The sequence below is a fragment of the Plectrocnemia conspersa genome, unplaced genomic scaffold (assembly GCF_051122295.1).
Source record: "Plectrocnemia conspersa isolate PC_06_02 unplaced genomic scaffold, ASM5112229v1 ptg000014l, whole genome shotgun sequence".
Classification (NCBI taxonomy): domain Eukaryota; kingdom Metazoa; phylum Arthropoda; class Insecta; order Trichoptera; family Polycentropodidae; genus Plectrocnemia; species Plectrocnemia conspersa.
In genome coordinates this window covers 5,041,633-5,062,630 of record NW_028277178.1, presented here as the reverse complement: position 1 = coordinate 5,062,630, position 20,998 = coordinate 5,041,633, and the positions used below count along the sequence as shown (strand labels likewise).

At 30.9% G+C, this 20,998-nt stretch overlaps 4 protein-coding genes across 4 annotated transcripts; 1 reads left to right on the top strand and 3 right to left on the bottom strand.

The window, feature by feature from the left end:
- Positions 1–245: 245 nt before the first annotated feature.
- LOC148226038 (dnaJ homolog subfamily B member 14-like) lies at positions 246–7,592 on the bottom strand. Its single transcript, XM_088203242.1, has 3 exons — positions 7,228–7,592; positions 3,365–3,742; positions 246–2,375 (listed from the first exon to the last, which is right to left on the bottom strand). The coding sequence occupies exons 1-3, from the start codon at positions 7,552–7,554 to the stop codon at positions 2,016–2,018; spliced, it is 1,065 nt and encodes a 354-aa protein (XP_088059368.1). The 5' UTR covers positions 7,555–7,592; the 3' UTR covers positions 246–2,015.
- A 1,080-nt stretch (positions 7,593–8,672) lies between these two features.
- Positions 8,673–10,716, bottom strand: LOC148226037 (aldo-keto reductase 1B-like). Its single transcript, XM_088203220.1, has 7 exons — positions 10,439–10,716; positions 10,208–10,350; positions 9,619–9,760; positions 9,355–9,549; positions 9,073–9,272; positions 8,846–9,001; positions 8,673–8,777 (listed from the first exon to the last, which is right to left on the bottom strand). The coding sequence occupies exons 1-7, from the start codon at positions 10,511–10,513 to the stop codon at positions 8,732–8,734; spliced, it is 957 nt and encodes a 318-aa protein (XP_088059346.1). The 5' UTR covers positions 10,514–10,716; the 3' UTR covers positions 8,673–8,731.
- A 1,489-nt stretch (positions 10,717–12,205) lies between these two features.
- LOC148226036 (aldo-keto reductase family 1 member B1-like) lies at positions 12,206–15,510 on the bottom strand. Its single transcript, XM_088203461.1, has 6 exons — positions 15,362–15,510; positions 15,148–15,290; positions 13,686–13,827; positions 13,423–13,617; positions 13,005–13,360; positions 12,206–12,491 (listed from the first exon to the last, which is right to left on the bottom strand). The coding sequence occupies exons 1-6, from the start codon at positions 15,434–15,436 to the stop codon at positions 12,446–12,448; spliced, it is 957 nt and encodes a 318-aa protein (XP_088059587.1). The 5' UTR covers positions 15,437–15,510; the 3' UTR covers positions 12,206–12,445.
- A 3,012-nt stretch (positions 15,511–18,522) lies between these two features.
- On the top strand, positions 18,523–20,476 carry LOC148226035 (aldo-keto reductase 1B-like). The gene is made up of 7 exons (XM_088204687.1): positions 18,523–18,622; positions 19,039–19,181; positions 19,255–19,396; positions 19,453–19,644; positions 19,716–19,915; positions 20,134–20,289; positions 20,364–20,476. The coding sequence occupies exons 1-7, from the start codon at positions 18,554–18,556 to the stop codon at positions 20,407–20,409; spliced, it is 948 nt and encodes a 315-aa protein (XP_088060813.1). The 5' UTR covers positions 18,523–18,553; the 3' UTR covers positions 20,410–20,476.
- Positions 20,477–20,998: the final 522 nt, after the last annotated feature.

The window sequence follows — 20,998 nt, the reverse complement described above, 5'->3', positions numbered from 1 at the left end:
AAGGTTCCTTAAACGTAAACAATAACTGCGAAAAATCTTCCAAGATCAAGCTCGGCTTTGTTATGAAGAACACGTTTCGCTTTGACGATCCATCAGTTATTCGTATCCTCGATGATATTTAGTTCACAGTATTTTGGTCATTGTGACGCATTAGGATAACCTGCTATCCCAATGCGTATATAATATAACCAGATGGTCTTAATTCTTGCAGTAACCATATTATATTAATTAAATAAACAAAACGATTAAGTTCATTACTTGATTATATTTTAAATACATTTCATATTACGCATATTTGTATTATTCGAGTGAAACGTAAAGTGTTCAACGTTTGTAATATACAAAACAAACAATTCAAGTTTTAAGCTCAAAATTTATATATTATTTACATTAAATGTGCGCGGTCGTACAAAATGGTTACACGGTCGTTTTGCGACGGCGCTGTCTTTACATTTAATACATAAATAAATTATTAAATGAATACGTATGTACATAAAATATTTTGCACAGAATGGTCCAATAAAGAATGACATATTTAAAATTTAATACACACTGATGATATCACTATTTTATATATGTAAAATTAGGCCAATGTAATATATTTAACCCTTTCACTGCGGATTGCTTCTATAGGTGTCATCAAGAAAATCGCCAGTACTCATTGGGCACCTAAAGTTATTTAGCATAATTTAAGGCTGTAAATCACTTGAATTTTTTAAAATATGGCAAGAATAGGTGCCCTCACATATTAACCAATTTCGAAATGGGTGCATAATTTTCAGCCGTTGTGAAAAGGTTAATTGTATTACATTGGGTTATGGCCAACATAGATATTGTTAAGGCTACAAGTGTGCCTATAAAGCTGCCGGTTTTCTGCAAAACATACTTCTTTCGACAATAGCCAATGGTCGTTATGGTAAGGACCGGCGTCAACCTGTCCTACCACAACACAGCTGCACATAAACGAAACCACGCTATCTTCGCATTTTATTTCACTATATATCTATATAAAATAAAAAAAAAATTTAGATCCATTCTGTACAATTATATAATAAACTACAACAAGAAAACAACAAACAAATATCACATTAGACTATATATATAAATTGTTGATTCAGTACTGAGAAGTATTGCAACTGCCACATTTCTGTACTTCCCAAATAAAGTATTATATGAGATTGGCATGAATCGTTAGGGTAATAAAATAAGCTATATAATATCCGCTTGGTATTGTTTCTATATATTATTTTCATACCACTTACAAATTCATATAGATCATAAAACCGGCCTTCTTTTTTAACCCTGTTAAAAAGATGTAGGTTTTCAAATGAGGTACGATCACCTCACATGCAGTTTAAAAATTGTATATATAAATAAATAAATAAATAAAAATTCGTCAAAACATTGTATAACCATATCCTATTATTTTTTAATACAAACATTTAATATCCACTATTAATATATATATTTGACCTATTTTTAGTTCAACACAAAAAAATATAAATGGATGTTTTTTCAACATTCATAATTTAAAAAACAATAAAAAACTTAATATTTTCAACCGTCCTGTTTTCATTATACATTTGCTATTAACACGACAATAATACTATATAGTATATATATTTATTTTAGTAGATGCCTGAAATATCTAAATAAAACTTAAAGCGATGACGGTGAAAAAGTGCAAAAATAGCAGAATAATAAATAATTTTTTAATATTTTTAACATGTCCCGTATTTGTTATATTTTTGATAATAATACTTATATATTTACATATATGCCTGAAATATCTAAATTTTACCTAGAGCAGTGATGGTGTAAAAGTGCAAAAATCGCAGAATAATGATTATTAGCATAAATAAGAGAGGGGCTTAAAATTAAAAATGCCTACGTCCAAAAAATATTTTTTATATGTAAGGATCACTTAAATCTGCCTACGACTATTAGCCCAGATTAGACATTTTTGCTTTTAAACCCCTCATATACGACTAGCTCTCTAACAACGAGCGGCTCGTTTATCTCTGAAGGTTGTTCAGCGCCTCACACGATGGCATCTTTATGTTGTTCACGTTGTTTATTTGCTGTCGGTCGCCAAAGTTCCGAGCCTTCCAAGCCATGTTGTCGCGGTAGTTCCGCTCCCTTTGGCACCCTATACGCAAACTAGTAAGATACTCTTCCTCGACTGTCATTTCGAGTCGCTTCAGTGACCCCTGATACTCGTTGTGGAAGTTGTCCTTGACGTAGTACGGTATGCGGAGATTTTCTGTTTTGCGCAGCACGGAGAATTTATGACTTGGATTAATCGAATAGATCGGATCCGATATGAAAAAAGTCGACATCATAGAAAGCAGGATCAGACCGAGAATTGGCAGCATCTGATTATTATAAAAAAATATGTCAGTTACATCTTATACAAAAGCAAGAAAAAAAATCAAGACACCACTCTAGAAGTGTATGAGTGGACTAAAAAGTTCCGAAATGGCGTTTGTTCTATAGCAGATTCTTGAAGTAGAGCCAATAGCAGCAATTGAAGGCATTGTGAAAAAATCACAGTAATGGTGAATAAAATATAATACAATAACATGATTTCTGCCATGTGCTTTTAAAAACATAGTCATACCTCCTTACTAAAATACGGTACAAGCGGTCCTCGACTTCCGTTCTTTCTATTATACTTGGATATGTATTGAAGTTGTAAAAATAATTCTTTGTTTAAAAAAAAATGAAGTGGAGAGATTTTTTTTATGGATTAAAGATCAACATCCAAAAGATCCCTATGAGTTTTTCAAATATTCAAGCAAAGACTCTTAGTTCACATGAAGATTGGTAGATTCTGCTAGAGAATTTACAGATAATTAATTTACACTCAATGCCAATGATAAGATGATGTTTGATCAACTAAATATATTCAAATAACCAGGAGTATTCAAGTTAAGAAATCCTAGTCGGAGAATTGGATTTTTGTCAAAGATCTCGACGAGTTGCCTTTTAACCCCTTCCCAGTCATGCCCGAGTTAGTTTGGAAATTTGTATTTTGTGAATTCTCATTTCAAAAATCAGCAAATTTCTCGAGAAGATAAATTAAATTTGTACATATATTTTTAAATGTTTTATAACGGCTGCATTTTTTTACATAGCTGCATGGGAAAGGGTAGGTCCGTGCCAGACGTTTTTGAGTCATTTTTAAAAAAGTTTTGTGACTGGAAAGTGGTTAACTGTTACTTTTAAGAAGTGTTTGAATTCTTCCAAATGATATTTTGTGTCGATTTGAAGCTATGGACGTGAAGTGTTCCTTTACTACAGTAGAGCAGTCAAAACAGAAGAAAACCGCGACTGAGTATAGCAGAAATTGTAATATTTTTACCTGTAAAATGCTAGCATAGTTTCCTTGAGCTTCACGCGTTTGGTAGTGAGTATCGCGCTGGTATCTATTGCCGCGTCTAGCGTATGTGTGAACTCCGCCAGAATTGAAAAAAATGTTGAAAAACTCTTCAGCAGTAAAGTCCGTCTCGAACGAGCGAGTGTAGGTGTGTCTTTGAGTTCGTTGTGTCACACGTTCGTCTTCTGGGCCGAAAGTATCGTAGTGTTTGCGGCGCTCGGGTTCGGTGAGAGTCTGGGCAGCCAAGCCGACGCGCTTGAACGCCTCGCCGGCTCCAGGGGCTCGATTCTTATCGGGATGGAGTAACAAAGCCAATCGCTTATAGGCGCGCTTGATGTCCGAGTCAGTGCCGTCGCGACTTACCTAGTTACAAATAATTGTAGATTTTATTAATTAAAAATTAACGCGAGCGAAAGTGAGCTTTACTTGCCGTGTATATTAACTTAATTAATAAAATTATACATGTACACATTTGAGGATAAAATAAAATTTTATGTTATAATGATAAAATTTACATTGTTTTTAAAGTAATATATAATTCATAAAATATTTTTACAAATCGTAACTTGTTCTGTGCACGAACTATTAATTTTAAAGATATGAAAGAGTTGAGGATCTGGTATAGTTTCATTTCAATAACATAATTTGCCAAATCTTTGGGTCAATCTATTTTACATATTATTTCTATATGTGTATGACCTAGTTCTAAAAAATTATGAATCACATTGTTATCCAATTTTCAACCACTAGCGAGAAATGACGTTCTTTCCTGTTTGTGGTTAGGAATACTTGCTGATGCTATGTTTTTATATAATTTCAATAATGAAACTAATATATTGTACATTTTATATCAGAAGCAACAATATAATTATATTCGAGCATAGTATATGATTCTTTATGATGAAATATGTCACCATATCCTATAAAGTGGCTTTCTTGGAATGACGAAATATTTCAGCATATATAATCAAAAAGAGCTTATGAAATTATTATCGACCATGAAGATACAACCAAAAATACGAAATTCTTTACTGGGTATAAATTAATCAGCATTTCACATAAGATGGAGTAAGCGTTTAAATCAGCAAACCGCAGCTTGGGATCTGGGCTCTTTTTTGACAAATTCACAATTTTTTATTCGTCATTGATATGTTAATTTATATTATATAATTTAAAAATCAAGCTCTTTAATTAAAAACAAGCTTTATCGTGAGTCAGGAAATCACTAAGAGGAGAAAACCATTCACTTAGTACAAAAAATTGTTTTATAAATGTATCTGAAGAACATTTTCGGGATTTTCAAAAAAAAAATGCAGAATTTCCTAAAAAAAAAATAAAGAACTACCATTATCTGCATAAAAAGTGAAAGATAGAACTGTTAAAATGTCTTTAAATGTAACCCCACCAACAAGTCTAAAATGTAACATTGTTTCCTTTAGCAATTGCTGTAGATGAGTCTTGTGCCATACCATAACATCTGAGAGTCCTAAAGAATAACTTTTGGAATTATTGTCAATTAAGAGACATACATGCGAAGATGACATAGCAAATGCTGTCACTAAATGTATGTAAAAAAATAACCTTTTATTAAATAAAATCGTGTCGATTGCAACATCGGTTGTAATGACATGTATATCGCCGAAAAAGCAATGCCTTCATTAACATTGATTATTTTAAGATAACAATATTAAATATGAGAGAATCTTTTATACAATGATACCAAGAATTTAAAAATAGTAAACAAACCCTAACAGTTATATTAAATTCACTCATTTCAAGTCGGCAAATTATTTTTTTATCCTTTTGATATTGACACGAGCATTTTTAAAATACAATTGGTGGATTTACCTAGTAAAAAGTTATAGAGCTCTAAATTTGCAAGTCTTGCCGCTAAAATTAAAGATTTGGAGAGAGAAAAATGCAATTTAATTTCACAACACAAGTAAAAGATCTAAAAAAGGTAGATACCATGATTTTAATACCTATTAAAGTTTAACAATAATTTTTAAACATGAAACCAAAAGAAGACCAATGAGAATTAGGAATTCTGCCTGAAATTAAAAACTACAAGTCACATACCAAACATACAGAAAATGTCAGAAGAAATGCATGGTCATTGTTCACAATAATTTTAAGGAATGGGTATAAATTCAAGAAATCGCTTCACTTAATATATAAACAATTATAAGATGTAATTAATTCACTTAAATATATCGTATTTGTAAAAATATATTTATTTCTCTGTTGTGCTACTCATATTTGGCTCTGTCGGTCCAAGAGTTTGCCGACCCCTGGTAAGTTAATGAATTTTATTACATTTTCAGAAAACAATGGACACTAGCAAAGAAATGACTGCTGAATTTTTTTATGATGCAGATTTTTGTTGTCGAGCCTTTTGGGATTACTAGATAAATATCAATGAACTGATATTAAATGTTATTTTCCCCTGAAGCAAATTCCCTACAGCATGTTAAAAATATCCAGCAATTCTCATAAAAAAAACAAAAGCTGATTTATCGAATTTTGACAATTGAAGGGTTAAAAATGAGATAACAAACAATTTGAAAGCAATTTAGTTTCATTTTAATCTTCATATTGAAATCTTCAGACATGAAAGTGGAAAAGTCTCATGGATATTATAACTTAATGTCTCCTCAAAATTTAAAGTCAAATCCAATTTTAGTAAGTAATAGAAATAAAATGATATTGCTTTGTAATTTGATCTGTAATGTTAGGAAAAACAAATGATGTACCTGCACAGCTACGAGAAGAAATTGAACACTTGAATCAATAACGGTTTGGCTCAAAAAATGGGTGCCTTTTATTAAAGTAATCGAAACCCTTTTAAGAACAATATATACAATGTTTTATCGTTCAGAGATATTATTATGTTTTAATAAATTTTTGCACAGAACATGTCGAGGAATCAAACGACCCCATAAATTAACTAAATACTGTTTAAAATATGTTAAAGATCCAAAATATCATATGTACTTCATAATGTATTGGAGGAATTGGCAAAGTTAAATAAAATTTTGCAAAGGAGTAATTTAAAGTTTTAAAATGATTGTGTTTTAGGAAAAGGTTATTTATTAAACATTTTGAGTATACAAATATTTGCTAACCATAAATGCGTCATTTGTCGAAATCATAAGAATTTAAGATATGTATATCCATAATCCTCGGTTGGATTTCTCGGAACTTTTTATTGCTCGTTTAAGAGTATTCCCATATTGTTTTTAAGCAGTTACCTAACCAATTAACCATCAACTTTCATGGTGAAAATATTTATAAAAATTATAATGGCAAACCGTCTACAAATAAGTATGTCAATACAGTCTGTCAAATAAAAAAGTAAAAATGTGGATTTAAATAAAATTAAAAGTAATATTAAATTTTAAAATAATCTTGTATCACATGATGTTTTTTAATTATGGGTCAAATGGGTCAAAACTGTTTTATATTTTTCATGTAATATTAGGAACAAAAATATAACATATCTTTAGTTATATACGAAATACGATGATTTTGAAGGTATATATAGTTTATCTTGAAATATTATTAAAATAATTCTATTATATTATACAATATATGGATATTGAAAATAATCACCTATCGAGTTCTGTTGATAAAATATTTTTATATTAAAAGTATCTTCGCAAACAGAGGTAAACAGGGTATGCAAATCAATAATCAATAGATTAATAAAAATAGGCCGAAATAAAACCACTTCACCTAAACGTTTTCCACGAACGGAAAAGTTGTCAGCGGACGAGGAAAATGATTATGAAAAATTCCAATTCAATTCCTATAAGTACAAAATAGAAAACATGTAGATTATATCTCACCCCTAGCATTTCGTAGTAGTCTTTGCAGCGAGAGACTTGGCGCACGGCCTCGAGCTGTTGAGGGGTGTAGTCCGCGTGCGCCTCGGCGTGCTCCTGGGGACGGGGACTGCGGCGACGACGCGGCTCCTCGGTCTCGGGGCGCTCGCCCGGGCTGCCCTCTCGCTCCGCGGCCAGTTTGGCGGCCGTTTGCAGGTCGCTGGCCCTCGACGAGGGAAACAGGCGCCCCGCTTTGAGAGCGTACTTCTCCGCTTGGGCAGCGCGACCCTCGCGCAGGGCTCTCTCGCCGATTTCGAGGCAGCGCTCGGCTTCGTCCCTGTTGCCGTCCATGGCGCACGTCAGCCTTCGCTTTCAAGTGTTGCCGCACTACAAAATCATCGATCGTATTACAAACGTCAAAACATCTGTTCGCGAATACCGAATATTTATATCGAACGCTAAAATTTCAAATTAAATATCATATATTTTTATATATGTTGCTCTTTCAATAAAAATGTTAATAAAAGCGAACGAAAAAACGTGACAAGTGGTGCAATGCAAACACAAATTTTAACTAATATATTTGTAGATGATTATTTTAACTATTTACGAATGAACCAACAAACATACTTACAACTCTTTTCTACTCTCACTCCGATGATTAAAAAAGAAGACACCGTCATGAGAAAAGCTACTTCCCCACATGAAAGGTCGACGGCAACTTTAAGGTTTCTCGCAATAGGGAGAAGTTACGAACATATCAAATATTCTACAATAATTTCACCTCAAGCTCTGGGAAAAATTATTCCAGAAACATATCATGCTTTCTACACATGTCTGCATAACGAATATTTAAAGATATAAGTAAATTAACCATTATTTTCATTAATGAAAAATATGACAAAGTAATGAAATCAAATAAACTTATTTATATATATACATAAATAAAATTATTATTGGATTATTGTAGTAAAATTGTTATTTGCGAATAGATAATTCTTCAGTTACTTGGGATTAGCATTCGCTATGAAAATACTAGAACTGGGATTAAGATTAGGTGAAGGAGTAGTTTTATAATTACTTATGACAGTACCGGTGGTGTTGTATTGTGGTTTACTAACGTGAGAATGCAGCTGAATTCTTTGGGGTTAAGGATATTGTTGAATAAAATTATTAAGACTTTGAGGAAAGGCGTTATTATGATGATCATAATTAGTTAATGTTGTATATCAGTTGTTGCATAGCTGGGCTAGGAGTTGCTCCGTCGGTATGTGTGCTTCCACATAATTCTGAGTATAAATACCCCCATCAATTTGTATTCAGAAGATTCAGCAAAGTAATATTTTAAAGTAATATACTTACAACGACTCAACGGATTAGAGAAATAATTTGATGCAATTACAACTTTATAGACCGTTTCATTGACAAATTAACATACTATTTTATATAATAAAAAAACAGTAACAATATAGTGTATGTTTTAAATTTATTATAATATAATAAACAATATTAACACACTCATAAACATCTAGAATTTGGCATTAAACGCATAATACTTGTGTTTGTCTCCAACTCTGCAAAAATACATCAAAATATTGATTGATAAACCATTTTAATTATTAAATAGTTTAATCATACTAACCCTTCCATGGTGATGTATCTGAAACCAAAATCTAAACTTAATAGTTTATCCATATCTTCTGAAGTCAGTTTAAAATCGAACACGTCCATATTTTGCTTGAGCCTGTCCTTGTTCACCGATTTTGGAATGACAATAAATCCTCTTTCTATTTGATATCTATAAAATTTCATTATATCATAGTTTTAATACTTTGATAATGGATGCTTGAAAAATAATTTTAAAAATACCTGATTAAAATTTGAGCTGGAGACTTCTTGTACTTTTCTGCTATTGCGAGAACAACAGAATCTTTTAGAAGAACTTTTTCAGTGTCTTTTGCTCCTGGACGATCTGGAGATCCCAACGGACTGTAAGCAGTTAAAGTGATTCCTCGTTCGGCCATCCATTTTCCGAGTTCCTTTTGAGCTAAATATGGATGGCATTCCACCTTAACATAAAAATAAAATATATATAAATATATATGAAAAAACAATAACTTTGTAGTGATTATATATAATATGTTAACGTACTTGATTTGTTACAGGTTTGATTGTGCAATTAGTTAATATCCTATCAATTTGTTCAACATTGAAGTTAGACACACCTATGCTTTTCACCAAGCCGGCTTTCACTAACTTTTCCATTTCTTTCCAGGTGTCCAGATAATCATAATCAGAAAATTGAATAACACCATTGCTATCTCTCGGAAACAGTTGGTCACTTTCCTACAATTTATTTATTTAATATACATATATGTTTATATATATTATATTAAAATGTGTTTTTTATATTACCGTAAATCCAAATGGCCAATGGATGAGATATAAGTCGAGATATTCTAAACCGAGATCAGACAAAGTTTTACGACAAGCTTTTTCGACAAGGCTTGGATTGTGGAAAGTGTTCCATAGTTTAGATGTTATGAATAGGTCTTCTCTGAAACATTATTTCATATAAATTAGCTAATAAAACAATATACAATTTTAGTATAATACAATTAAAATACAATATCACATAATTTCTATGCTTCAAAAAACTAGAAGTAAATAAAAGCATGAATATCATAATGATGTAACAATAGACTTGCAAAGAATTTTATTTTCTTTTTTAGTGTTTTTTTTTGTTAATCTTATAATGCAGTTATTATGTAGTTCGTGGTTGAAATAATTATTAATAATTGAGTCTTATCCTAATAGCAATGTTATTCTTTGAAAGAAGTTTTTAAAATTATTTAAGGTATGATATCGTTAAAATGTTAATTATATTTGTGAAATGAAAAAAATTACTGTAATAAAAGTTAATTTAGAAAAAGAATATCATAACGTAAAATATGAGTTAAGATAATATTGATATCAGTTAGCAAAACATATGATATAATCATACCTTTTAACGATACCTTCCTTGATTTTATTTGTGATGGCCGAACCAACTTCCTTTTCATTTTGATATACAAAAGCTCCATCAATATGACGGTATCCTAAATCGATGGCTGTTTTCAAAGCTGTTTTAACTTCTCCAGGTTGAGACTGAAATATATAAATAAAGTAAATTTGTAAAATCAATTAAAAATATATATTGCACAAAATAGTGTTTTAAAATTATTATATAACGCACCTTCCATGTTCCCAATCCGAGTATTGGTATTTCTAATCCGTTATTGAACTTGACTTTGGTTATAGCGGAAGCCATTTTATTAGCGGATGGTTTGTGAACGACTGTTGGCAAATGACGTGTAAAACAGTAACGTCGATCGTTAAATAGAACAAACACACGGTGTTCAGAAATTATTTTAAAAAATAAAAGTCATATTGATTGTTTATTTTTGAATGACGTTTATCTTTTAACGTCAAAATATTTGTGTGTTGCCATTGTGATAATTTTGTTCGTAAGATATATTAACTACATTTAAAAAATATATTTGTTAAAAATTGAATATATTCATTTTTAAATTCAAATGATTTGCAAATTTAAATTCAAATCAAAACTGCAAATATGTTTATATCATAGGTCGAACGTAAATTGAAAAAATAAAAATATAAAATGTAAACTTAATGACGTATCTCTCAACGTTTCAATAGTAATTTTCTCACTTAATTTATTGCAATGTTCGTGTAAATGAATATAATTCATTTTCAGCATCAAATACAAATTAAAATGGATATGTAAAGCATTACAGCTCAGTGGCAGATCGAGAAAGAAAACAAAGAGGAGGGCATCTAATTTGAAAATTAATCATAAAAACAATTTATGATGTTTTATCTAATAATAGCGCAATTAACTTAAAAAAATATATTGAGTCACGTATGATCAATATTATTTGCTCAAATCCATTCACTTTTTAGACACAAGAATACTTTCAAAATTCAAATCACCATTCGGTTTTTCTTGTATTGTATTCTTTATACGTTTTCAAAATTCAGAAATTTTGGTAATAATAGTCAGCAAAATAAATATTTATAAAACATAATTTGCTTGCGATAAGAATATAAAGTATTATGATGAGAACCTTTCATAATCTAGAGTTATGCTGTTGTTGGGTTGCCAGAGAGTGTTTAAATTGCTAAACATATTTCATAAAACTTTATACAGTCGATGAATTTGTTATTAGTGAAAATGTAATCGCATTAGAGTTAGTGACGCTCTTTGGTACAAGGTTTGACTACACACTGTCATACTGTTTGATTTGATAGAAAACAATAATAATATTCACACGCGTCTTCAACCTCAATGAACGGAACCAATAAAACACTACGTGCAAGTGGAACGGAGTATATACCCCTTTCAGGTATTTGTATTAACGAAATGTATAAGTATATATAATATATAATTTATTTAATAATAATCTGTAATGATTACATTATATCATGGGTAATCTAATATATGTACATTTATAGAACACTTTCGATTAATTTATAATACTTGTATGTTGTCTTAGCTAATTATTTAACGAGAGCAATTCTAGTATTATTTTATGATATTTATTTGCAAAATGCTAAAATTTGATACAAAGTAAAGTTAAATAGAAGACTTACAATTGCAATATAAATCCGAAACACAGTGCCGTTATCTTGTGAGAGGTTGTTTTTTACTAATAATGTTCTGTAGCTGGCAGCACAACGCATACTACCTACATCATGTCATAGTAACAATATATAATAACTAAAGAGGAGCCGCATTATATTATCCTTGACAAGGTTAAAGTTATATAAAATAATTATTGAATTAAGAAAACATTCTTAAACAAATGTAAATGTAGTAAAAAGAGAATATGTGTTCTGTAACAGACTCTCCTGTGCATATTTTATTTTTCTAAAGAAGTGTTGTTTAATTAACTATCAAAAACAGTATTTAATAATTTTGCATAAGAAAAGGGTTAATAAATAAGTGTATCTGATTATTTTATTATATAATTTTTATAGATACATACATAGATCAAAATATTCCGTAAACACTCGGTGCGACAATCGGCCGGAATAGTTCGGTTATATAACATTCGATAATAGTCGCATCAAGGTTTTATTCATATCTATCAAGCACTAGTTATGATGATATATCATGATGTGCATATAAAAGAACAAAAAAAATATTTTATATCATTTAAGATTACGTTTTCCATTTATTTTAGTACTCGTCGTTGAAAGGATAATATTTATGAGTATCTCCGAATCTAAAATTATAATATTTATTTTAAAAATGTAAGCTATCTGTATTAAATAATGCAAAGTAAGACATTTGCTTAGAATATCGGCGCCACGCTCAGAAACCAATGGTTATGAACTCCTGCTTCACATTGCTGATTTGACCCTAACAACTACGAAAGCGGCCAACAATGTTTTGATACATTAATACGTTTTAAAATATAAACTGGCTAGGTGTGAGCGAGCGTTGGCCAGAATATTTAAACAATTTATATAAGGTAAATATTTTTGCAATTTTTTATAATCCTCATTTTAAGTATATTGGTTGCAGATAATTATTCCTGGGGTGTTCATTGTTATGACCAACGCTCATTTGCTGCTGCTCGTTCGTACTTTAACTCTTTAAATTTTAAAAAATATTTATGTAACAAAATGTTGGCCGTTAGGGCCAAACCAATGTGACACAACGGAGGGTTCAAAACCATTGGTTTCTGAGCGTCTATTCTATTCTATTCCAAGCAAGTATCCAAATGTACTTTTACCCCTTCATTGTCAGATATCTTTGATTGCATTCAAAACTATTTAATGTGTCCATGTCTTCGTTTGATATTTGAAAGTCGAAAATAGCAAAATTTTCTTTCATGCGCTGCTTGTTTGTTGATTTTGGCACCACGACAAATCCTCTATCCAAATGGTATCTTATTAGCAACTGAGCTGCAGTTTTGTTATATTTCTTGGCAACGGATTTCAATTTTTGATCTAAGAGTAAATTCGGCTCGTTTTCTCTAGAATCGGGTCTATCAGGAGAGCCAAGAGGACTGTATGCCGTTAAAATGATTTTATGCTTCGACATCCAATCTCCAAGTTTGAGCTGAGGTAAATATGGATGACACTCCACCTAAAACCATAAATTAAAATCGCAACATAAAGTAATTATTAATATTAGATATAAATAAATACCTGATTAGTAACAGGTTTAATAACACAGTTGTCAAGGAGTCTCTCCAATTGTCTTTTATTAAAATTCGAAACTCCAATACTCTTAACCAATCCCAAACTGATTAAATTTTCCATTCCTTTCCAGGTGTCTAGATAATCCCAGTCTGAAAAGACAATCTCGCCATTTTCATTTCTCGGTCCCAAATCTTCGCCATCCTGGTTTAAAATAAATGTTAATCATAGTATTTCAGGTCACATAAAGCTATGGAAGGTGAAATAATTACAGCGAATCCAAATGGAAAGTGTATTAGATACAAGTCCAGATAATCCAATCCGAGGTTTTCCAGACTAGCCCTACAAGCTTTTTCAACCACGCTTGGATTGTGAAAGTTGTTCCATAGTTTAGAAGTTATGAACAAATCTTCTCTGAAATGTTGATGATTAGTTTACAATTACATATGCATGTGCATTAAATGCAGTAGTTTATTAATATATTTTACAGTTTTGGGCTCTTATTCAGCCGGTTTTATGCCGGAAACGCTGTTTGAAATACAGTTTTAATGACTAATGAAATTTTGCGCGTGAAAAAAATAGAAGAGCAAAGTATTTGTCTTTCCTGTAATGTTGAAATTATGCAGTTTGCCGATTTACAATATATTTAATGTTGAAAATTATTAAAAATATAAAAAGGAGTAGTGCAAATTTATTGTATGTATGCACTTGTGAGGTTAATTATAGGAGTGTAACTCAAATATATATTTTATTTTCTTTCTTATTTATATTAACTGTGATAAATCTTCCAAGATGCTCGGCTTTGTTATGAGGAATGCCTTTCACTTTGACGATCCGTCAGTTATTCGCATCCTCTATGACACCTTAGTTCGTAGCATTCTTGAATCGGGATCTATAATTTGGAATCCCCGAATAGCCAAATATTCCCTTTTAGTGGAAAAAATTCAAAAAAGGTATTTAAGATACCTTTACAAAAGGACATTTGGTTATTATCCGTACTTATATCCCAGCGCCTTTCTTTTAGGAGCGTTGGGATATGATTCGCTGAGTTCTCGCAGAAAGCTGTATATCGCTAAGCATTTTTTTAAATTACTAAAAGGTGCTGTCGACAATCCAGCTATTCTCGAGGAATTCCAGTTTTGGGTTCCTGAACATTTTCGAGAATCACGATCGAGACCTCTTTTGATGACCGTTAGGGCTAGGACATCCGCACTTGCCGACTCGCCTTTGGCTGTGGCCATCCGGCTCCTTAATACGCTGGCATTACATATTGACCTATTTAATGTCAGCTACGAGGAGCTGATCTGGTTTATTTCATTTAATTTTAATATTTTATAATTTTTTTGTTATGTTTAAGTATTTTTATATTTATGTATATATACTTTTTTTATGTTTTATAAATTTAAAATTTGTTTTCGACCATCGTGGCGCATTGGGGTAACCTGTTAGGCCACGATGGTCTTAATTTAATCTAAAATAAATAAATAAATAAAGAAAGATAGCGCTCTATTGACTGTGATTTCTGAGTAGAGTAAAAAAGTTTATTCTACAAACATATATTTGAATTTCATTCCCTAATGTCCAACAAAAAACAATTCGACATATTAAAATTGCAATTAAATATAAATTATATATTTCTATCTACTACCACATACCATGCAGCGTAGCAAGAAAAATATAATTATTCAATGCGAAAATGAGAGATAATTAAAAAGATAAATAAAGTTAAAATACCTCTTCACGGTGCCATCTTTAATTTTTTCAGCTAATGCAATTCCTATATTCTTTTCGTTTAAATAAATACACGCGCCATCAATATGTCTGTATCCGATGTCAATCGCATATTTAATTGCTTCTTCAACAACATCTGGCTGTGACTATTAATAGGCAATTTAAATGTATTAGAGAAACTGAAAATATTATAGAAAATATACAAAAAACAACTAACTTTCCAGGTTCCAAGTCCCAAAACTGGCACTTCCAAGCCATTGTTAAACTTGACCTTTGGAACAACAGAAGACATCGTTGATCTTTGACGTAACTTTCACAACTGAATTTATCCCAACGTTGGATGGCTAAGACCGCAAGCACTCTTTATTATTACAATTCATATCAAGTTACAACCACCCGACCACAAAACTGTCAAAGAGCAGAGCCGCATTTTAGATGGTTTATCATTTATAATAAATGTTTTTTTTTAATAATATAGTTTTCGAATACAAAATAGCAAAATTTAAAATAAAAATTAAAAATACATCATATATAAAATTTATTATATTAATGATGATTGCAATAAAACCGAATTCAATTCTGAATACTAGTTAAAATTACATTTCGTGTTTATATTGCACAATAAGCCATAACACAGCGCTTATTGCCTTAAATCTCATATAATCTTCACAATTGAATAATTGATTTTGATCACAGTTTATTAATGAATATATATTGTATGTACATGTACATATATGTCTTTAAATGGTAAAAAGAGTATACAATCTTTGTGAACGGAAATATCAAAATGTGACATATCATGTTTGTATTACATATCTGTTAAAATGAAAAGTATGTATTTAATAACACGAAACGATAATGATAATTGCGATAAGGAGTAGATATAGTAAGTACTAGAAGCATTTTTTTTATTTTGCAGTGATTGATATTAACAATATGCTGTAGTAACGTGACTTGAAAATTTTATATAATATTTCTAATAATCTATAGATTTCGTGATATATTAAATAAGTATATTTTAAGCACAATTAAAGAGACTTTTTTTAAGTATAGTTTTAACACAAATAGTTACCAATTGGGTACTTTTCTTATTCGGTAAAAATATAATAAATGCTTTTAGACAAAATGTTATAAATTAATCTATTACAAATATGACTTGAAAGGTTTCTTCAATGCGTCATGATACAAAATAATTCAAACATTTAATATATTCACATGCTTAGTATACATATAAATATTACACGTCGACTTTAACACACATTTTCGCATGTTTTGTAATATATTATCGTAGCTATCGCCGAAAACATCCTAACGTCTGATAAGCTCGATGAGAAGTTATATGGCTCGTGTAAGGGAAGCATACTCAAGCGCTAACGTCCTGGTCGCGGCAGTCAAGAATAATGGACGCAACCATGACTTTCGCTGAGCAGTGCGTAATAGGCCTAAGGGACTATAAAAACCACTTCTTAACAACTTTAAAAATTAGTGAAGTGAATACACGCTATGTCAAAAATATAGTTAAATGTACACACCGCTCTTAGCAAAAATCCATAAGGATACAAATACGGGTATAATCAGTACTCCCTCTTGTAGAGATATTTGATAAATTTATAAGAGATTAGGACCTATTCAACAAGTAATATTTGCTTCGCCGGGTTTTCAGACATATTCAAGAATGCTACGAACTTACGTATTGTACAGAACGGGAATAAACAATTAATAATTTAAGTGATTCGCGCTCCGTGTAGAAATTGAGTATGCTGATTTGCATACTCAATTTCTACCCCTGTTTGAATTTCATTCCTCAAAGTCTTCGACGGAAGTATTTCTGGCTTAACACTTCTGCTCAAACTATAAGGGAATTCCATCGAGTAATATAAATAATTATTAAAAACCAGAAAAAAATATCTTTATAAAATATGAAATTGTGCACTGTGTGGTTATATACAGGGTTGATCATATGACGCTATTTTGTAAAATTTATTAAATGTAAAGTTATGATATACAGTTATTAATCGAAATAAGATTAAGCATCCTTAACTATGCACTATCTGTGTAGCAAATTTTAGAGGTCATATATTTAAAGTTTACCGAATCAGTTTTGAGCAAAAAAATAAAGAATGAAATTCGAATACTATTTAGGTTCAGATTACATATTATTACACAAAAAAGAAGATTGCCCTTGATTTATATATAGATAGGTCCAATTCGGATCCTGTAAAATATTATTTTCAAAAATAAAACAGGAATGTGGTTTTGTATCAAGTTACAACTTCAGAGAGTCATATTCCTGGTTGCTGTTTTTTTAGTGTAGGTAATATTTATTAGAATATCAAAATAATATAGCCGTAAATATGTTTATGTATAATTTACCGATTGTGATATGTTCATATCAGTTTTCCACTCTGTCATAATTATTATAACATATCAAGATAACAATTAAAATGAACATCAACATTTGTTATGCATAAAAATATTAAATTATGGAAATGCAGAATTTTTTAAAGTATTACATAGTGTCTCAATATCATCTAAAGTCTAAAAAAATGGCCTAAACGTAACGCTATTTAAATATGTATTACAATAGAAAAAATATTACCAACGTCAGTTTAACATTTCGGTCCCGGTTACACAAAATTTCGAAGATGAAATTTTTTAAGCTTTCGTCAGCATTTCGTATTCCAACCTACACATCTCAGCATCGCAAAATGAATAAAAATTTTCGTGACTACCTTTTTTTTAGCTCACACAAGTATCCTACAATCCAATCCAGGGACGTCATTTAGGTGGGGGCATATCATTTAACGAAATATTATGAATTTTAATGAAATCTAATTATTAAAATAACGATCACTTCGCCTTCTGAGAAGGGATAATTCTTTTTTAAGCTCTCCTATTAGTCAAAATTCAGTTCATATATGCTCCATTCGATTGTCACTTGTTGTAAGTCGTAATATTGCTGTAAAAAGTCTTAGTATAAACTCTAGATAACCGTGCGTTTCCACTACGACGGCGACGGCACGATTTTATTGCTTTTTACGTGGATTCTAAATAAAAATGCATGTCATTTAATGAAATACTACGACTCTTAAAAAAATGGCCACTGACTGGCTAACTTTTGTTCCTCCCCCCTGGAAAAGCTGAGATAACTTCTTTGTTCCAACTTAGCATATCTTAGCATCCCAAAATGTAAAAAATCGAGATATCTTTTTTAGCTGTCCCGGTTTAGAGTTTTATAAATATAGTATGTCTACGTGTATTAATAAAATTAAATTAAAGGATTTCAGAAGTAAGTACGAAATTATTAAAAAGTTTGATCGTAGATGTTGCGCAATTTTATTATCTTAGCAAAGTAACGGTACAACCGGCATTTTTATCAGTTGTCAACTCGCCGTTCTGCGCGTCAGACATGTCTTCCTCAAAACTAACGTTCAACAACGGCAAACAAATCCCAATTCTTGGATTGGGAACTTGGAAGGTATTGTAATCATGATAACATATTTATTTCGCAAAATAAATATTAAAAATTCAGTTTTTTTTTATAGTTTTTTCCTCAAATAAATAATTAATATTTATTAATTATAATACATAATCAAGTCGTTCATGGTCGCCATTACTTTAGTTTTTTATGTTCAATCTAATAAAGCAAAAGACTGAAAAATGACATTTTAAATTTATAACCTATAAATGTTTATTCTAAAGCATTTATGTATTGAAAATAATTTCAACCTTCATGTTTTGATCATAAACATAGCTCTTTATCTTTTTAATAACTATTTGAACTTGTTGTTATACTGATATGTATATGGAATAATCTCATATAGCTAGAACATTGATAAGTTCTTTCCGGTGAAATTGACACTCGATTAAAAGCAACGTACTTATATATTTTAGTCTAAGCCGGGTGAAGTAGAGAATGCTGTAAACGAAGCAATCGACGCTGGCTATCGCCATCTCGATTGTGCTCATGTTTATGGCAATGAAAAAGAGGTCGGAAATGCCATCAATAATAAGGTTAAGAGTGGCGTTGTAAAGAGGTATTGTTCTATACAATAATTCATTTTGATACTGTATTTTGGTATTTATATCAATTTGTTTCTATTCATTTAGAGAAGACATATTTGTTACATCTAAACTATGGAATACTTTTCACCGTGTCGATTTAGTAGAATCGGCATGCCGAGTAACTCTTCAGAATCTCGGACTCGAATATTTGGATCTGTATTTGATGCATTGGCCGTTTGCTTATAAAGTAAGTTGACTAATATTTATATTGCACCAAAGTGGTATATATCAATTGATGTATAGGAAGACGGCGAACTGTTTCCGAGCGTTGATGGTCAAATACAATTTTCCGAAGTGGATTACATAGACACTTGGAAGGCTATGGAATCGCTCGTCACTTCTGGCTTAGTGCGCAGCATCGGAATGTCCAACTTCAACTCGGCTCAAATAACCCGTCTTCTCGAACACGCTAAGATCAAACCAGTAACAAATCAGGTATTTGATCTTCAATTAATAATGCCTCGATATGTATTTTTTACAGATTTTTATAATAAAATGATTTATAGGTCGAGTGCCATCCTTACTTGTCTCAAAAAAAGCTGTCCAAGTTTTGCGAGGAACGCAATATTCTGATCACGGCTTATAGTCCGTTAGGCTCACCAGATAGGCCGTGGGCAAAACCGAGTGATCCGCAACTCTTACAAGATCCAAAGCTGAAGAGTCTCTGCGATAAATATAAAAAGACTCCAGCTCAAATTTTGATCAGGTAAACAAATTAGGTCTTTTGCAATTAATTTTATTTTCTTGACAAACATCTCTATAACGTGCCTTTTTTATATATTGTATTTAATAATCAAATACTGTAAATGAGTTCATTATCAGCTTCTACTCTTTCATTTTGTATTTTATTTAACTCTTAAAGAATTAATTTAATCTTCATTTGGAAAAAGTCTAAGTGAGATTACATATTTATATTTTTTACAGGTATCAAATTGAGCGTGGGCATATTGTAGTTCCAAAGTCAGTGACTCCGCAGCGCATCAAGGAGAATTTTGACGTGTTCGATTTCAAGTTGTCTGCCGAAGATATGAATGTGATTGATGCATTTGAATGCAACGGAAGATTACTATTAATGACTGGGTATATAAAAGCTTCTATATTACATAAATGTTTGAATATTTATTTTTTATTAATTTATTACTTATAATTTGCAGGGCCAAGGGACACAAGTATCATTCTTTCGAAAATATTGATTTTTAAGATACTCGATATATAAATTTCATGCATATTTCTATACATGTTTAATAAATAATTCATGAACAATAAACATTGTAGTTTTTATTTGACCCTTTAGGTGCGATATGCCGATATATAGGCAAGGCAAGAAAATGAAAAAAATTATATTAGTAGTATAAATATTTTTTTAAATATGTCATTTCAGTGAAAACATATCGGAATAGATTTTCACCGGTAGATATATATTTTTACAAGTGAAATTATAATTTATCTGGCTGATGCTAGTAAAATTATATGATTTAATTTTTTTTATACGTAGTAATATATACATTTACATATTTATCATTATTTATTTACATTCGATGTATAAATGTAACAGTGAATGTATATTTTTCAGTGAAGTTATATTTTCACTAGTGAAGCTCAGCAACGAGCAATCCCACGGCGACGGCATGATTTTATTGCTTTTGACATTGGTTTTTGATTTTTGAGAAGAGATAGTTGCTTTTTGTGTTCTCCTATTGGTAAAATTCGATTTAGATAAGTCGTAATATTGTAATTAAAAGTCTTAATATGAAGGAGCGTTTCCACTGCGTCGGCTCACTTGATTTGT

Bases quoted from the DNA above. Each gene is read 5' to 3' on its own strand.
- LOC148226038 (XM_088203242.1), bottom strand. From the start codon at position 7,554: ATGGACGGCAACAGGGACGAAGCCGAGCGCTGCCTCGAAATCGGCGAG. The intron at 3,743-7,227 runs GTGAGATATAAT...ATTTGTAACTAG, and splicing joins ACTACTACGAAATGCTAGGG to GTAAGTCGCGACGGCACTGA. The intron at 2,376-3,364 runs GTAAAAATATTA...TATAATAATCAG, and splicing joins ACTATGCTAGCATTTTACAG to ATGCTGCCAATTCTCGGTCT.
- LOC148226036 (XM_088203461.1), bottom strand. From the start codon at position 15,436: ATGTCTTCTGTTGTTCCAAAGGTCAAGTTTAACAATGGCTTGGAAGTG. The intron at 13,361-13,422 runs GTATTTATTTAT...TTATGGTTTTAG, and splicing joins TTAAACCTGTTACTAATCAG to GTGGAGTGTCATCCATATTT. The intron at 12,492-13,004 runs GTAAAAGTACAT...TTATAATTTTAG, and splicing joins AGATATCTGACAATGAAGGG to ATTCGGAGATACTCATAAAT.
- LOC148226035 (XM_088204687.1), top strand. From the start codon at position 18,554: ATGTCTTCCTCAAAACTAACGTTCAACAACGGCAAACAAATCCCAATT. The intron at 18,623-19,038 runs GTATTGTAATCA...TATATATTTTAG, and splicing joins TTGGATTGGGAACTTGGAAG to TCTAAGCCGGGTGAAGTAGA. The intron at 19,916-20,133 runs GTAAACAAATTA...TATTTTTTACAG, and splicing joins CCAGCTCAAATTTTGATCAG to GTATCAAATTGAGCGTGGGC.
- LOC148226037 (XM_088203220.1), bottom strand. From the start codon at position 10,513: ATGGCTTCCGCTATAACCAAAGTCAAGTTCAATAACGGATTAGAAATA. The intron at 9,002-9,072 runs GTATTTTTAAAA...GAAATTTTATAG, and splicing joins CCAGCTCAAATTTTAATCAG to ATATCAAATAGAAAGAGGAT. The intron at 8,778-8,845 runs GTTAGTATGATT...GTATTTTTGCAG, and splicing joins AGATACATCACCATGGAAGG to AGTTGGAGACAAACACAAGT.